Source organism: Saimiri boliviensis, chromosome 1, assembly GCF_048565385.1.
Source record: "Saimiri boliviensis isolate mSaiBol1 chromosome 1, mSaiBol1.pri, whole genome shotgun sequence".
NCBI classification, from domain to species: domain Eukaryota; kingdom Metazoa; phylum Chordata; class Mammalia; order Primates; family Cebidae; genus Saimiri; species Saimiri boliviensis.
Genome location: NC_133449.1, coordinates 212,275,064 through 212,292,189, shown reverse-complemented (window position 1 = coordinate 212,292,189; position 17,126 = coordinate 212,275,064). Strand labels below are relative to the sequence as shown.

Genomic DNA, 17,126 nt, shown 5'->3' with positions numbered 1-17,126 from the left:
AAAAAAAAAAAGAGTGACTGTGGCATTGCTCAGGAAAACTATGCAAAGGCAGTGGTAGCCAGTTTGTAAGACTCCCCAGTGACCCCTGCCCCGGCATTCACACCCTTATGTAGTCCTCGCCTACACTGCACCAGGGTTCGTTTGTGTAACCAATAGAATATGGTAGAAGTGATGGCATGTATCTTCCCATACTAGGTTATAAAAGACACTATGGCTTCCATCTTGGTCCCCCTTGGCCTTTTTTTCTAAGAGAAGAAAAGTGAAACCAAGGAGAAAAGTTACTGGCTTGGGGAAAGTCAACTGCCATGTTATGAGCAGTCCCATAGTAAGGCACACATGGCAGATAACCGAAGCCTTCTGCCAGTAGCCACCTGAGTAAGACTGGAAGCTGATCCTCCAGGCCTGAGCAAGCCTTCAGATGACTGCAGCCCCAGCTTACAGCTTACCAAAAGCAGCCTCCTTCCAGAAGACCTTGAGTCAAAACCACTCAGCTAAGCTGCTTCCAGATCACTGATCCTCGGAAACTGTGCAAGACAATACATGTTTCTAAGTTTTCAGGCAATTTTTTGTTATGCAGCAATAGACAACTAATACAAAGGCTTTGCTCACCACAGGTAATTAAGAAGTCTCAATGAAAGGAATCTGCATTGCTGGCACTCTGTGCTTGGCACTATGCTGAGCACTTTCTATTTATCACATATTGTTACCACAACAATCCTATAAAGTTGGTTTTTTATTATCCTTATTTTGCAGGTGAGGAAATAGAGGCTTAAAGAGGTTATATGTCCCAAGGTCATGCACCTTAAGATGTGAACAAAACAAGATTTACCCTCAGGTCTGTCTGACTTGAGAGTCCAGATTTTTAACCACTTTGCTATTTTGCTTTTCATAGAAATGGCCACCCACTTTGGAATAAAGAGGATATATAATTTGCCTAAGATCACATAGCAGTCCCTAAATCAGTACAGTATTTTAGACAAAACTTCAACTTTGCTCTTTTATGGGTCATTTTGATATAAGACTACAGGGATATCTCCTCCTATGACAAACTTGACTTCATTTAGAAGAAAAGGCCAAGGAAGATCAGTACACTGTGGGGATGTGGTACTCACTGAGGACGGGAAGATGCTGAAATTATCTCAATGTCCTCCTCCCTCCTATTGTTCTTCTTTGGATGCTTTCCTGGACTTTAGGGAAAAGGTAAATGGAGGTAGAAAGGCCAGCTGTAACTAGACAACTAGACCAGAGATCAAATGTTACCCTGTAGGAAGAATCTTCCTTCTAACCAGAAGTACTGTCTTGATTAAGCACGGGGCCAAGAGATTTTGGAATTCTACCACATAAGGTTGCTCAACATTTCAAGACGTATTGCTAACTCTTCAAGAGTAAAAGTCATTTAAATTAAACTTCCCTGGCTGGGCATGGTAGCTCATATCTGTAATCCCAGCACTTTGGGAGTCTGAGGCTGGAGGATCACTTGAGCTAAGGAGTTTGCGACCAGCCTGGGCAATGTAGTGAGACCTTGACTGTACTAAAACTCCAAAAATAAATAAATAAAACAAAAAATAAACTTCCCTAACTCTGATGAATAAAAAAGTCCCCCCAGGACCAGCTCATTTTGGCTCTGTATTTTATCATAAATTTAAATGACCAAAAAGCCACCAGGACTCTATCGGGTATACTATGAAGATTACTGCCAAGCCTAGGCCAGGAGTTTGGATCAATAGTTGGAAGATTGTAGTGTTCATAGTACAGTTACCCAGGAACTTCTTAAACATGTGCATTCCTGAGCCCTAAGCTGACCTACTGAATCAGAATCTGTTCAGCTGTATCATGGTGGGGGATCTGCATATCATAAGATTTCCAGGTGATTCTGACACACGTGGACCACGACTCCTCTTAGAGAAATGTTGCCCGAACCTCTGCCCCTGCCACGTCTCATTTCTAACAGGCAGGGGCAGAACCAAGCTTTGTGGGGCCTGAGGCTTACACAATTTGAGGTCCCTTGTTTAAGAAAAACAATATGAAATTAAAAATAAAAAAAAGTTGGCATTGTGACTTACAAGGAGCCTCTGCAGAAGCTTCATTGTCTTCATTTCAAGGCCACTTCTGCTAACATCAGAAATGCTATTTTCTCATTAGAGAAACTGCTCCTACCCAAGAGTCAAGGAAAGTAGTGTTCAGGTTTTTAAAAAGTCCTTTATGATAGTTCTTCTAAAATTAGGTCCTTAGGAAGTACATACGCGCTACTGACTTAAGTAACTGAGGTCTTAATTTAACTTTTATGCCTGGCAGTTTTTATTTCTTCTAGGATTATTTTCCAGGGTGTCACACTATGTAATGTCAAGATTCGGCCAAGATTAATTTGTTGACCAGCAGGCTGTCCTGAAATAAAATAACGGCTAGTTAGCTATTTAGCATGAACAGAAGTTCCTATACTAATTGAGATAAAATTTTGGTAGTCATGCATGTGTTATAAAAAATGCCTAATATGAATTTAGTTTTATTATTAATTATTCGTAAAATACTTTAAAACTATTTGTAGGTATATTACTGATTGTAGAACCAATTTTTGGCCAAGCTGAAGCAATTTAGATATGAAACAGTAACTTTCCTGGTAGTCCTCATCTGACTAATGATTTTTTTCTACGCTTTGTATTAGAAAATAAGCAGGATACACGTGTTGAGTAGTTGTTTCTACACTCTAGGGTTTTACTGTACTTATAACCCAACTACAGTGGTTTCTTTAGGAATGCATATTGAAGGACATCGATACAAGTAACTGTCTCTCCATCTTAAACAACGAACTTCCTAGAATTATTTATACATGTGTTTTAAAGACATCAGGAGAAAAATGGTCTCCAGATCTAAAACGTATAAAACACATTTTGGGCACAATTTTATTGGTGCCTCCCAGTGGAGTCAAGGAGTTGAAACATGGTCTGTAAGAAGCAGAATTAAAAAAAGAAGAGTAATATAATAGCTAATGTGGCAGATTGTATCTATTTGCAGATTCAAAGCTGAAGACGCTGTCCTCACTGGGGTCAAGGGCAGGTCAGTGTTATTTAGGTGGCATTCATTCAATAGCACATGGCACCCAAGGGATTTTCCAAAGCTGGGTCTTTGCAGGTGGCAAAACCAAATAAACTGACCCTGTGAGAGGTGAGAATTCTTGCCCAAATCCTTTAGGCTGTTAGGTCTGTCATTCAGGTGGTTGGGAACATTTTGCTTTTGTGACTTGAAGTCTGACTTTTAGCAAGTGACTTGGAGAGTGTGTGCATACTGCCTGCCAGCTCTGGTCAGTGTCACCAACACCTCAGTTTCATCCTGACAGCAAGCCTTCAGCATGAAGAATGCCACAAACCGGCCCTGCTGCAAACGGACCTCTTTCAGTGCTTTAAAACCTTGACTACCCTGACCGAAGCATGAACACTTGCATGTGTTCCAATTTATCTAATTGTGGATATATTCACATTTTTTCTCCTTCCAGATGGTGATGTGAAAAAGGGCAAGCGTTGGAACTCAGTCACCCAAGTTAATATCGTGTCTATCCATAGGTCAGGCTGGCTGCAAATATGTTGGGAACAATTTAGAGCCCTGTGTGTGCTGGGGATGGGGGTCTTAGCTAGGTGTGGGGGAGGGGACTGCTCTGGGAGTCCAATTTTCAGAGAAAACTCACCAGTTCCTGTCAACTGAAAGAAATGTTTCATGCACATGGTGGGTCAGAATGTTGTTTTTATAATATAAACCACCTGGCCTTCTCCTCGTTTACCTCTGCCACAACGCTATTCTACACACATACCTAGACCACGAGCCCTGGTAACTATTACAAGCCTATGTTGTGCTCTGCTTCTTGAGGTCTTGTTCCTTTCCTTTTCTTTTTTTCTTTTATTCTGTTTCTTTTTTCAACTTAAGGTGAAGGCAAGATGAATTGATCAGGGCTCAAGATTTGGGTTTATTTTTATAGTTGCTTTGATGTGAAAGGACTTGGCTCTGATTGCATAAGAGGGACGGGAGGGGAGGTAGGGAGAGGTGGAGTCAGACTTTCTTCCCCACTCAGCCACTCACTGAGCCAGTGAGCATCTTTCTAAAGTTAATGAACTAGGGGCTGGGAGACTCCTGTGGAGATAGTCCAAAGTTTTTATTTACCATGGGGCCTTTCCTGAGCATTTCTTTCACTACATTCTATATATTTGGAGGCCAAGCATTTCTATTCACTTTGCTTAATATAAAAAAGAAACAGATTAAAGTCAGGGAAGGAGGCCGGGGAATAAATAAAGGGTCTCATTAAAACAATATGCACTCCCAATTTCATGGGCAAGTCATTAAGGTCTGATAATTAGCTGACATATGACTTTCAAATGGTTATAACTAACCTTCCCATCTTTGAGTCTCATTAGTTATAAAACAGGATGCTTTCCTGTGGAGATTTCCACCAGGAAATACCTCCTTTAGAAGTTAAGTTACACTGCATAGCATGTCGTCCATCTGAGTCAAGGTATACCACCCTAGAGGCAGAGAAGAGGTCATGGATAATTTCAAATAGAAATACTAGGCATTAAAACAGCATTAGTGCTGGGCAATAGTCTCAAGTTTATAGCAGGAACTAAATCTCTATTTGGGATATGGAATGTCAAGGCCAGACCTTATTTTAATACTCAGCAAAAAGAGCATTACGATTCCATTTAGTCAAGTGTATGAATTAATCAAGTTTTCTCTTAGTCATTCTCTCCTGGGAAAAACTTAATTTTCTAAACTTAGTTTATTGTGATTTAAATGTACTTTTAATTCCCTGAACTTTGAGAAGACTCATTTAATGCCTGAAAGTATAAAATGCATTTTTATGTCCAATAATGCAGGTGAAGTGTGCTTACTGCCTTAAGTAACTAAAACGAAACAAAATCCTAACCTTGTTTAAGGCTGCATGCTCCTTGGAAAAATAGGTTTCTAGGTATCATCATGGGCAACAGCTTTAGTTTGAAAACCAGACTGGCATAAAATTCAAAACCCATCCAATGAATTCATTGCCTTTTAGAGACAGGTTTGCAAGGAGCTCGTCTGTGCTGTGTTCTACCCCGCATCTCACTATTCTGCAGCCCCAAACATCAGTTACAAATGGGGGAAAGAAAGTCAATCAACAGTTTACCTATGAAAAAACTCAATGTCTCAACTTCTTCGAGTCTGGCATTATTCAACTAGCCTAAGTACCAGAACCTGTTGCCTAATACCTGTACTTATTTTCTGTGAAGCCATTTTAACAACGAAATACTTATGTGAAAAAGATATAATGCTCCAATGAATAGGTGCCTCACACTCCAAATAGATTGAGCTATCACATCAATGTTTTTGCCAGAAGGCATTTTTTTATTCAATCATAATTCATACCCATAAATAATCACATGCTCTAGTACTATGTTCAAGCAAATTTTTGCTTTTTACTCAAAATAAGAATGAAAGTCATTAATTGAAGTCATTCCAGCATACTCTATGTGGAAGACCATGTCACTGAGTTGTAAGCAAAACTTGAATCACAAACACTTTAAATCAATATGTAAAATAAGATAAAATACTCAAGTTCCCCTTTTGGATTTGGAAGCAAAAACAGCTGCTGCAACAATCAGTGGCTTTCCTTCTGAGTTCATCAAGAGGGGAGCCAGATGTGGATCTGATGGCCCTTGCATTGCTCTATTGTAAAAAAATGGAAATTACTGCAAGTTTTCATGGTAGTAATATGTGGCTAGGGAAGGATTAACTGCCTAGACAAAAGTGGCATGAAGAAAATATGACTGAAATACATGAAATACTTAATGCTTATGAAATACTTAATGCTTATAATATTAGAAGATGATTTCTATTTATAAAAGATCCATAAGTACTCATGTGTTTCAATACAACTTCTGAAAAAATAATTTTAATCAGTAGATTATTTTACTTGTTTATAAATTCAGAAATGAAATTTTGTTTTCACTTCTCTTTTTCTATCTTGTAGTAGTTTATGAAGGCATGGTCTAAAGGCAGGGCTGTGGCTGCTCTTTCTTTCTCTCTTTTGTTCTTTCTTTCGCTGTTTCTGTTTTTTATAGGTTGTGGTGTCATGGCTAAATGAAAATTCTTTAATTAGCTTTCATGGACACAGCTTCCCATTTACTTCAGTGAGAGGCTTCTTTGCATAAAAACCAGTGGTTTGTGTCCATCAGGGCCTTTGACTGGACTGCTTTCCTTTAATCAGAAAACTCAAGTTCAGTCTGAATACCACTTTCCTAAAGAATGAATGAGCATAATCCCTTACAGCTTTCATGAAACTGCCTGAAACCAGAGGGATTAGTCCTACCATCCAGTCCCATACTCCACTTCAAGTATTTTCAATTACTTGGCACCACTGGTGGTGACGTCCATGGCTCAGTAAGAAGGCTACTGCTGGCATAATGATTTCGCCATGTTTCAGCACATGGTCTTGGCATTAATAATCCATGGTGAAATGATTTGCAGTGCACAGGGGTGACATTTGATTATGTGAAAGGCATTGCAGGAATGAGCATGTAGGCTCTTACAGTCCAACTGCTGGCAAAAACATGATGAAATGTTATATGGTGAAAATAGCATTTAAGATGGTTTCTGAACTGACAAAGAAAAGTGTAAGTACATTGCTTTAAGAAAAACATTTTTTTTTCTCTTTTCCCCCTTGGTTTTCCTTCTCAAGTCATATTTTAGAGGGCCACATGGGTGAAGGGGCCAGATTTGGCAGCCAACCACCCAAACACATTTTCAAAACATGTTTGATTTGGGAAATTCTGGATCTTTTTAAGCAAAGATGTTAACAATCCTCCTGAGGACCGTAAAATATGATGATTTAAACATAAGGAAAAGGGGACCCTAAAATGATCAGAGAAATCACCCAGAGGCCTCCCTGCTGAAGTGTTCAGTTTTTCATTTTATTTCCTATTTCTTTTCTTTTTTTTTTTTTTTAAGACCACAGGAGGATGTTGAATTTATCACCTAAGGGAGGTGCTATCATTTTGGCTCAAAATTTATGAAATGATATGAAAATTTATACTTCTCCAGGTAGCAAAAACAAAAACAAGAACACTAGAATTTCTTACACTCATATTTCCTAGATCTATTCACCAATCTGTCAAATGCATTATATTCCAGATAGAGTATAATGAATGTATGAACAAATATAATGCATGCCTGGGTGTGAGTACTGCCAAATCTTGGTTATTCATGGTCCTAAGAGTTGGGTAGGAAAAAGTTGCTATGCATACATTAAATCCAGAGAGAATTAGAAGGTCTTTTTCATCAATACTTTTAGATTCATCCATTTTCACAACTTTAACCACAGATATGAACAAAATAGTATCAGCTGATTTTACTGTTACTGACTTTTCCTTCCTAGCCCACTATCTTGCAGAGTTAGGGGAAAATCTTAGCTGACTGTTGGCTACATACAAGAAAGGACAAACATTAACTTCATTTATTCTTTGCATTTGTTATTCATTCATTTGGCTACTCTCTTAACACAATTTATTAGGGACTTTATGCACGATATGCAAAGCATAGTGCTTGACATCATGGGGAACATAAGGATATACACCACATTCCTGGAACTTAAATTTCATGATGGGAAAGAACATGCACATAGGGAACTTGAGCATACGGTCGAAAGTGGTAAGCCTAGTAGAGAGAGAGAACACTGCTTTGGGAAATCAGAGGAAGTAGACAGTTCCGTCAGGGAGATTCAGAGAAAACTTGTGGAGAGCATGACATTTTTGTGGAGTCTTGGGAGAATGGCAGTGTTTTGACATGAAGAGAAGGTGGCAATAGCATTTCCTGAGTAGATCTCAATGTGAGTACGGGAATGGTTAGAAGAGGTCAAGACATGCGTAAGGAACAGGTAGAAGCATCAGTGTCGGAAGAGGAAATCTGGAAGACAAAACTGGAAGCCAAAGGTGAACCAGCTGTAGAGTCTTTATTGCCAGAGTAAGGAACTTAGGCTTTAATAAGAAAGTAATAGGGAGTGATCGAAGCCCCCTTTTTCACTTTTTATTTTGAAATAAATGTTATGCTAAAGGAAGAGTTGCAAAGATTGTAAAGAGTTCCCATAAAGTAGTCCATATCATCTAAGTTTTCGTGTTTTGATAAATAATGATTTATATAGTATTCTTATATTACACTCCTGTGATTATATCCTCTCTTTCATGCTTAGTGTGGCATGTCTTTTTTCCTTAATCAGAAATGCCAAAAATCTTTCTTATTTGTCTTTTCAAAGCAACAGTTTTTGATTTTGTTAACCAAGTTTGCCAGTTTTCGTCCCATTTCATTAGCTCCCCTAACGTTTCCCTAAAGCTATGTATATGTTCAATCTAATTTTAAAAATAGATACTGTACATATACAGTATTGAAAAAAATCCCTTGATCTACCATTTAAGCAGAATGCTATCTCTAAGTCCCACATAACCACGGAGCTGTGCTTTTCTTGCTTATGATTCTGCTTGGAATGTGGTGCACATTTCAATTTGACAATGCTTTTCTTTAAGTCAGAGAAAGTTGCCTCTGTTATTTATTTCCTCCCCTCTATTTCCTTTGTCCCTTTCTAGAGCTGTTATTAAATTGATGTTTACCTCCAGAAGTGATCTGCATGTCTCCTGTACTGTCTTCTTCCATCTCTGTCTTTTTGCTCTAAGTTCTAGGAGACCTTACTTAGTTATTCCTTACTAATTTGGCTGTCTATGTCCTCTCCTCTATTTGCTCCTCTTTAATTCCTTATCCTTATTGTTCTAATTTGGCAATCATATTTAATTTTCTTGCTCCCTGCTTGCTCCCTTTTAATAGCTGTTTTAGAGATAAATATCCTCTCAAAATTTTCTGAGGATATTAACTGTAATACTCTTTTATATTCTGTGCTGCTTGAATCATTTTGTTCTTTGGTTTGCTTGCCTTTGGTCTTTTCTCTTACGCATTTGTTGTTCCTCAAATGTTTGGTGACCTTAAGTTCATTGACATACATGGACAAACAAGTACATTAATTCAGGTGGTTGATAAAACCTTTCTCTATGCATGAGAATGTCTGTTTCCCTAGTGAGTCTCCCCTGAATGAGAGGATTGCTGGGGTGCTTCATGGTGAGTGGGGTGTGTTGACTGGCAGACTTCACCTTAGGATGCTCAATAATGGACCTGCAGGCACACATGGGTTGGAGAGCGTCTTCCTCAATAGCTGCCTTTCTTTCCTCTTTGCTGCCTCTCATCCTTGTCTGTGGTGTCTAGGATTACATCAGGCTCTGTTCTGAGGCTTCTATACCCACATTCCAATCATCCTCATCAGTCAATTCACTTTCATCCACCAAAGGTAAAAACCCACTGCTGACTACTGTTCAGAGTTGGGAAGTCAACACTTCACTGGCTGGATAGGTTGGAAGTTTTGAAAGCAGTTCCTTGATTTGCCTTACAGTTACCCCAGGAATGCCTCCTGCTCTATGCATTTGTTAATGTGATCCTGGAGTTTCTCTAGTTCTTCTTTACTTTCACAGTACCTTTCTCCTATGTATGTTTAGACTGTGGCATCTTTGCCCCTAATACTCTGATCTCCCAGAAGTGGCTCAAAGTTCATCTCTTCCAATGGCACCCTTTCTTCTTGCCTAGCACTATTGTGAATTGACTTATTTTAAAACATGTCTTTGATCTTTGAGGGGATTTCAGACTAGAAAAGAGTTTGAAGAATGTGCTAAGTCCACTCCATCTTGATTCAGTCTTGGAACATTTTTTTATATATATTTTATATTCAAAGAGCAGTTCATCTTGTTGATTCTGGCCTATCTTTGCAGGCTATTTGAGAACTGAATATTCAGTGGCTCAGCCTTAGTTGTCCTTCCCAGCTTTAATTATGGCTTGGATATCTGGAAGCCACTGATGTCAGTTTGACCAGAACTCCCCACTGGACAATAGGCAAGGTTGTCCTATTTTCACAAGAAGTGCTGACCTCAAGAGCCCTCCAAATCCTTATTGAAGGACACTGTCTCCATTTCTAAGTCCCTGTTTTACTCTAACAACTGTAATCTATGTAATCTAATTTGTATTTCATTTTCCCCATTGGCATTACTTTTTGGAAGGTTAATAAAGATCTCACATTCATCACAGTCAATGGAAACATCTCATTGGCCATCTGTACTGTGGTTGACCCTGTTCATTGCATCCTCAGTCTCAAGATGTCATGTCTCTTAGTTTCTGTAAATTCCTTCTTCTGGTTCTGTGTCTCTTTCCAGGCAATCTTTGGGCTGTGTAAAGAAATTTTTCTCCTTTTATTTCCCCTCCCCGCAAAAATACCTGTTCCTAAGAGCATTTCTTCATCATCTTCTCATACCACACGTTCTCACTTGGCAGTGGTGCTTGTAGCTGTGGCTTCAGCTTAGAAAGGTAGAACTTCATCCCACATCTCTTACTTGAACTTCAGATCCTGCTTTTTTTGCGGGGAGGTGGAAGGGGAGAGGGCAATTGCTCTTCTCTGTTTGGCTTCTAGGCACTTCATACTGATGTCATCCTCACCTTTCACATATCCGCTCCACCTTCTCCTGTGTTCCCCACCCTGTGGCCAAAGCCAGGGCTGACTACTGGCAAAGGTGAAGGTGAAGAGACTTCATTAGGCGTGAAAGTATCATCTAACGAAGTCCCTTCACCTTTACCTCCTGAACTTACTGTGTGTGCAGCTTGTCTCCACAGGCACTCATCACTGTCAGCCTCTCAGCCATTTAAATCATTTAAATCCAAAGCATCTTCATGCTGTGACCCGAGACATCTTTCTTAAGTACATTTGAATGCATCACTCTTCTGCTCAGAAACCTTCAAGGGTTCTGATTTTATGTAGAATAAAACCTGTACTGCTTTGCAAAGTATGAAGATCTCTTAGGATGTGATGTAAGTGCCAACCTGTCTTCTCCCACCGTTCCTTGCCACACACATTCACATTTATGCCTCCCTAATTCTGAAAATGCTGTGGTTCCCTATGCTAAGAATGCCATTTTCCCTTTTCCCATTGGCCAAGACATTATCAACTGAATGCCTCAGTTCACATTTATATTCCCTGTGAATCCCTCTTTGGCTTCCCCTAGGCAGCCTAGGGTTGTAGGTGTGTTTATTAAATTATACCCTTCCTTCACCCGATGAAGGATTTGAAACCATGTAAGACAGATATACTCGGTAAAAGGATACAATAAATGAGTGAGTTATTATGTTTAAAGGGAGCATAAATGTAAAAATATAAATAGTATCAGATGTGAATTAGTCTTCAAAGTTATGTGACATTAAGTTATGTAGACTTACACTACAAAAAAATAACCTGAAAATGTGCCTTTGGGCTTTTTAGTTGAGAAACTAGGAGGGAAACTTGATTGCTTATGAGTTTGATGGTATCCATAAGCAAGAAAAAAACCTTCTTTGCTAGTTAATGAAAGTTGAGGAATGCTTTACTCAATTAAAAGGATATTTATAAAGGAGACTGGCAAATTTAGAAGTTCCTTTCACTTTGTCTTCATTCATAGATTATGATACAACTTTGTTTACTATATCCGAAAAAACTTATAATGCTACCATTTTACAAAAAGATTTACTCTATTTTAACCCAATGAACTTGGCAAAGTTCATTGACAAATTAATGGCTACTTCTTACCTGAAAGTTGCCAAAACAGCTTCCCCCTGGTAGGGTCACGTAACTCACAAAGGGAGGGCCGGGTGCTGGTAGTGACTCATAGACCACCATGCCTTCACTTGGGAATGCAGCCCTCTGCTGCTGCTTGCTTTCCCAAAATTCCTGTAACATTGATACAACATTCACTAGAAAAGACAAGAAACACAATCAGTTATTAAGGATGGACATACTCTGGGGCAAAACCAAAATTTTATTTATTTGCAAGCTGGATTCTGTAGCATGACAGTTCCAGTTTAAGCAGAGCAGGGTATGTGGATAGCAGGAGTGCTTTTGGCTGTGAAAGAATGTGCTTTATCTAAATATATTTAAAGTATGTTAAAATATACAAATTAAACCTATGATTTACAAATGCAAATGTGTTTATTTCTTAATGAGTAAGACTCAAGAAGTGGTTTTGGTACCCTGATTAAAACAATGTAACAGTATTTCAAATTTACTCTATAAATTAATTTTTAACATAAAAATTTTAAAATCTCACTCTGCTTTGAACATTTGTCTTAATAGACTTTATCCAGAGCTGTGATTATCTATGGTCCTCTCTTTTATTTCTCATAGATTCTTAAGCCTGCATATATTTAAGAAAGAAAGTCAGAAACTCTTTTATGCTCCTTTTACCACAATCTAAACGAGAATGAAAAGCAATTGTGGAATAAGCAGGAGGCTGGAAAAATCCATGAGTGAAACTAATAACATGAAGACCTTGTTAAGAACAAGGTCTGTTCAAGTATTTCAGAAAACATAGTAATGGCTAGAGCCATATGTTTTAGATTAAATGACCTGTGATAGCCTGCAGAAGTTCCAGATCAAATTAGGTTGGTTTGTTTATCCTGTACTGCAAATTAAATTGTAAAAATTAACAAGGATAATAGAATTGTAGAGTCAAAAGTGACCTTATAGGTCATGTAGGCAAAGCTCTGCCTAATGCAGGAATGCCTTGCCAGCGTTGCTGACAGCTGCCCATCTGGCCTGTACCTGAACATGTGGAAGGACCTGGTACTTGCCACATCCTGAGGCAGCCTGTCTCAGCCGCGGGCGGTTCTGCGAGAAAGTCCTTTTGGAAGTGAACTGAAATCTGCTTTCCTGTAAGGTTCATGCAAGGGTCTACTTCTCATTTCTGAGGCCTCAAAGTTTATTTCCTTATCCACAGGAGAGCCCACCACATGGCTGAAAACAGTGTAGGACATCTGTGGTTTTGCTTGCCTGGCATTCACTTCTCTTCTTGTGGAAATTGCACCCAAGTTTTCCTCGAAGAATTGTCTCTAGAGGTGCAAGGAAAACCTCGGCTATTGTGGAAAATCTCACCCAGGCTTTCCCTGCAGAATTGTGGTCTCTAGTGGTGAAGGTGGAAATTTGGCCATGGCCAGACCATTTAGAGACAATGAGTATGCTGAAAATGTTGGAAGTTTCCTTTTTTTCAGTAGGATTTCTGGAGCAGTAGGAGGTAAGCATGGCAAAGCCCAAGCAAGAAGAAAACCTGGCTGAGAAGAAGGTCAGCCCAGAGAAGGGTTGAGTAAAGAGATGGAGAAAGGCTAAGTTCTGATGACATAGTTTGAGCTCCTGGTTCCAGCTATGCCCATAATCCAGGATCCTTGATTGGGCTTGAAGTTATCTAAACCAACCCATCTCCTTTTTCCTTAAGCCATTTTAAATGGCATCTCTCACTTGCATATGAAAAGTGCACTAAACAGCTAGCACTCTTGTTTTTTCAAGTTCTAGATTAAATAGTTTTTGTTCTTTCAAACATGCTTTGTGTAACATGGCGTCTATGCCTTTTGCCATTATCCTTAATATAATCTTGGATCTGTTTTAAATTTCTGGACATTGACATTTTTCAGAGAGTCTGGAGTGTCACAGAGTTTGATCTGGAGGCAAAATCATTGTATAGCCACTTTCTAAGCTGTTTACCAGAGCACTGGGTTTCTGCACCTCCTCCGTAGGTCACTGATCAGCTTCATGGTGTATTGTTCAGGCAAACTCTGGCAACTCCTAAGGAACTGGTTGCCTGGGTGTATTTAGAAACTGCATTGTGTCGTATTTTAAGAAGTGATTTGGGAAAGAAATTGAGAAAATATTAGAGTAGTAGGGGATACTTGAATGAATCAATAAAATACATATTGAATGGTCAAGTTGAGAACTGGTCATGACAGAGCTTTTAAATTTATTTGTAAATATTTGAAATAACATTTTCTACCAGTTAATGTAACTCAAAATAGAATTAGAACTCTTATTTTCTAAACTAGTTTTCTGTCCTTCACTCTCCTGCTTTTCCTCCCAACCCTGAGGAAACAAATATCTATGAGCGAGCTGACCTGAGGCTCTACTTGCATTTGACCTCCAGAATTCAGCAGGGATGTCCTGGAGATTGAAGACTGAAACTAATGACAGCAGCCTGTTGCTCTTCTTGTCAACAAGGACTGTTAGCCTCCTACTTTGTCAGTTAGTTGTTGAAGGGTGTTTAGCTGAGAACTGGAGTAGGAAGGTGAGGACCCTTGATGATCTAGGTAAAATGCATGATAATCTAGGGAAAATGAACACAAGAACTTTGGCATATAAAACTCTTGGGATTAAAGAGTTTGAAGGTATGCACTAAGATAGATTTCTGGGTGAATTAAAGTTGAAGCTTTCAAATTTTTCATTCTGTAATTTTGGAAGATTTCTCTGATGATCCCACAGATGTCGTCACCCCTAAAGAGTGCGACACATATACACACACAGACACACCATCCATTTTTCTATCTCTATCCATTCTTGTCGACTTGAAAACCAGACAAATGAAGTGCAGAGGGAAGATGGCCAGCTTGCCATTTGGAATTCCAAAGATATACCAAAGACTGATATATCAGAAAATGCTCTATTTATGAAACACACGCTCCTTTATCTTTGGGAAATAGCATCAACAAGGTTTGTGGACAATTTCGAAGAAAAAATGAGCAGAGGGTCAAGAGCTGCTGAAGAAAGTCACCCCAGTTTGAGAATAGGTGTCAATCAATACATAGTTAACCTCTAGATGCAGCTGCACCTTCAGTACCCAGAGAGTGATCTTGCCTTCCATGTTACGGAATAAACTTGAGCTACCAAGTGTGCAATATCCATCCTTATGTCTAGGGACTCATCTGCACAAATGCCCAGCTCTGCCTTATTTCCTACTGTCTCAAATGAATTTGTGCTGCTTTTCCTGGAAATTGTTCTCTTAGTCACTCCCATGGCCTATTTTTAAAAGTTTCGTGCTTATTCACTCTTTCCCGGCAGCCAAAAGTGTGCTCAAAACAACAAATAGATGAATAAATGAATGAATCAATCAATTAAATGAAACACTCAACCTTGGAATTATTTCTGGCTTCTAGTTATTAAAGTGCTTCCAATATAGCCAAACTGCTAGAAAGAATATTCCACATTGACCATCTCTGCTTCCTTATGTTTCATTTATTTTTAACCCACCACAATTAACATAGGCTTTCCTCTACATTATTCCACTGAAACTCCTACACATAGTACCAATTCCTGGTTTTTAGTCCTTATTTACTTGACTTCTTAGCTGTATTTGACAAAGCTGATCACTTTCTTCTAGAAACTTCATCTTCCTGAGCTTTTCCTCCACAGTCTGTGTCTGTTCCTGATCATTTCTCCTTGGTCTCTGTTGAGGATTTCTCTTCCTCTGCTCACTCCTCATCTTGGCTGCATGGAGTGCATCTTGGCTGCATGGCTGCATCTTGCTTCTCTTCCAGCTGTTCTCCTTGAATGACAGAACCTATCTCCATGACTCCATCTACCATAATACACACAGACAGCTCCCAAGCTATTATCCTGCATCTCCAATTTTTTTATAAGACACTGCCATTTGGAGGTTGCAAAATCTCAACATATTTTCAAACTCAGCTCAATTTCTTTTTCATAAACTCTTTTCTTCCTCCTGAATTACCTTTCTTTCTCCTGAGTTACAAAAAAAAAAGTGATGTTATCTATCTAGTTACCTAAATCAAAAACTTGGCGTAAACTTTAAACTTCATTTCCTCTTTCAATATCTAATAAAAGCCCAAGTTTTGTTAGTCTCCCATCAGCATCACTTTCTTTCAGTCTACACTGCCATTACTGAATTGGTTTGTGCTCTCTGTATCTCATTCTCATTAAGCATACCACAATACCCTCCTGACTCCAACCAGCCTCCCATCCAACCTACACTTCCACTGTTTTCAGGGTAATATCACTGAATCTCATATCTGATCAAGTCACTTACATCTTCAAATCCTTCTGTGGGTCCCTTATTAACTATGGAATGAGTAATTCCTTGGCAAGGCATAGAAGACCCTATGTCTCACTATTCTCTCTTGTCCTAACCTCCTCTTCCCAGTTCACCCTTTAATTTCCTTACAACCTATGCTGCTCATGTTACTCAAAAACCAGTACTTCCATTCATCCTCCTGGAATGACCTTCTTTCTACTGCCTGTTGTCTTCTTGAATAGCACCTACTCATTTTTCAAGACTAAGCCCTTGCTAATGAAAGTGCACCCTCTACCCTCAAGAAACATCATCAATAGCACTTGGGAACTTGTTAAAAATGCAGGATCTCGCCGGGCACGGTGGCTCAAGCCTGTAATCCCAGCACTTTGGGAGGCCGAGGCGGGTGGATCACGAGGTCAGGAGATCGAGACCATCCTGGTCAACATGGTGAAACCCTGTCTCTACTAAAGATACAAAAAATTAGCTGGGCATGGTGGCACATGCCTGTAATCCCAGCTACTCAGGAGGCTGAGGCAGGAGAATTGCTTGAACCCAGGAAGCGGAGGTTGCGGTGAGCCGAGATCGCGCCATTGCACTCCAGCCTGGGTAACAAGAGTGAAACTCCGTCTCAAAAAAAAAAAAAATGCAGGATCTCAGGCTCTACCCCTAGGTCTTCTGAACTCTAGTCTACTTCTTAACAAGATTTTCAAAAAGCCTGATGCATGTTAAAACTTGAGAAGCCTTGCTGTAGGAAGAAGTGACCATTCCCATCCTCTTCCTTATGTACCTATTATATGCGTTTTCCCTTTTCATCCTTACAGCATCCCCTTGAAATAGGTATTATCTTGTACAACCTACAAAGGAAAAGAAAAGGAAGTTGAAGGTATAATCGCACAGCTACTAAGTCTTGGACCTAGGATTTTTAACCTTGTTTTGCCTCTTTAGTCCATGTTCTTGGTATCCTGAGATACTCCATAATGTAATAAAACTTATTTTCATGCTGTCTGTCTCTGATATAGACAATGCTCATTGGAGAAAGAATTATATCATTTTCCCCAAAACACCTGGAACATAGTAGGAACTTAATAAATGTTAGTCAAGTATTTCAATGTTATCAAAAGTATGGAAGATGGGCTGCAGTTGTGAGGCTGTGGGTAATGTAGGCATGGCACCTTCCCCAAGAATTACTTCATTTACCTTTTTCCATGGGCC

At 39.3% G+C, this 17,126-nt stretch overlaps 1 protein-coding gene across 1 annotated transcript in view; it reads right to left on the bottom strand.

Moving 5' to 3' along the window:
• The window catches only part of LIX1 (limb and CNS expressed 1), a 51,335-nt gene that overhangs the window by 20,752 nt on the left and 13,457 nt on the right, over positions 1 to 17,126 (bottom strand). Inside the window, exon 2 of the mRNA XM_003920728.4 lies at positions 11,657 to 11,820. Within this exon, the coding sequence (XP_003920777.1) occupies positions 11,657 to 11,820 (164 nt within the window). The remainder of the gene's footprint in view (positions 1 to 11,656; positions 11,821 to 17,126) is intronic.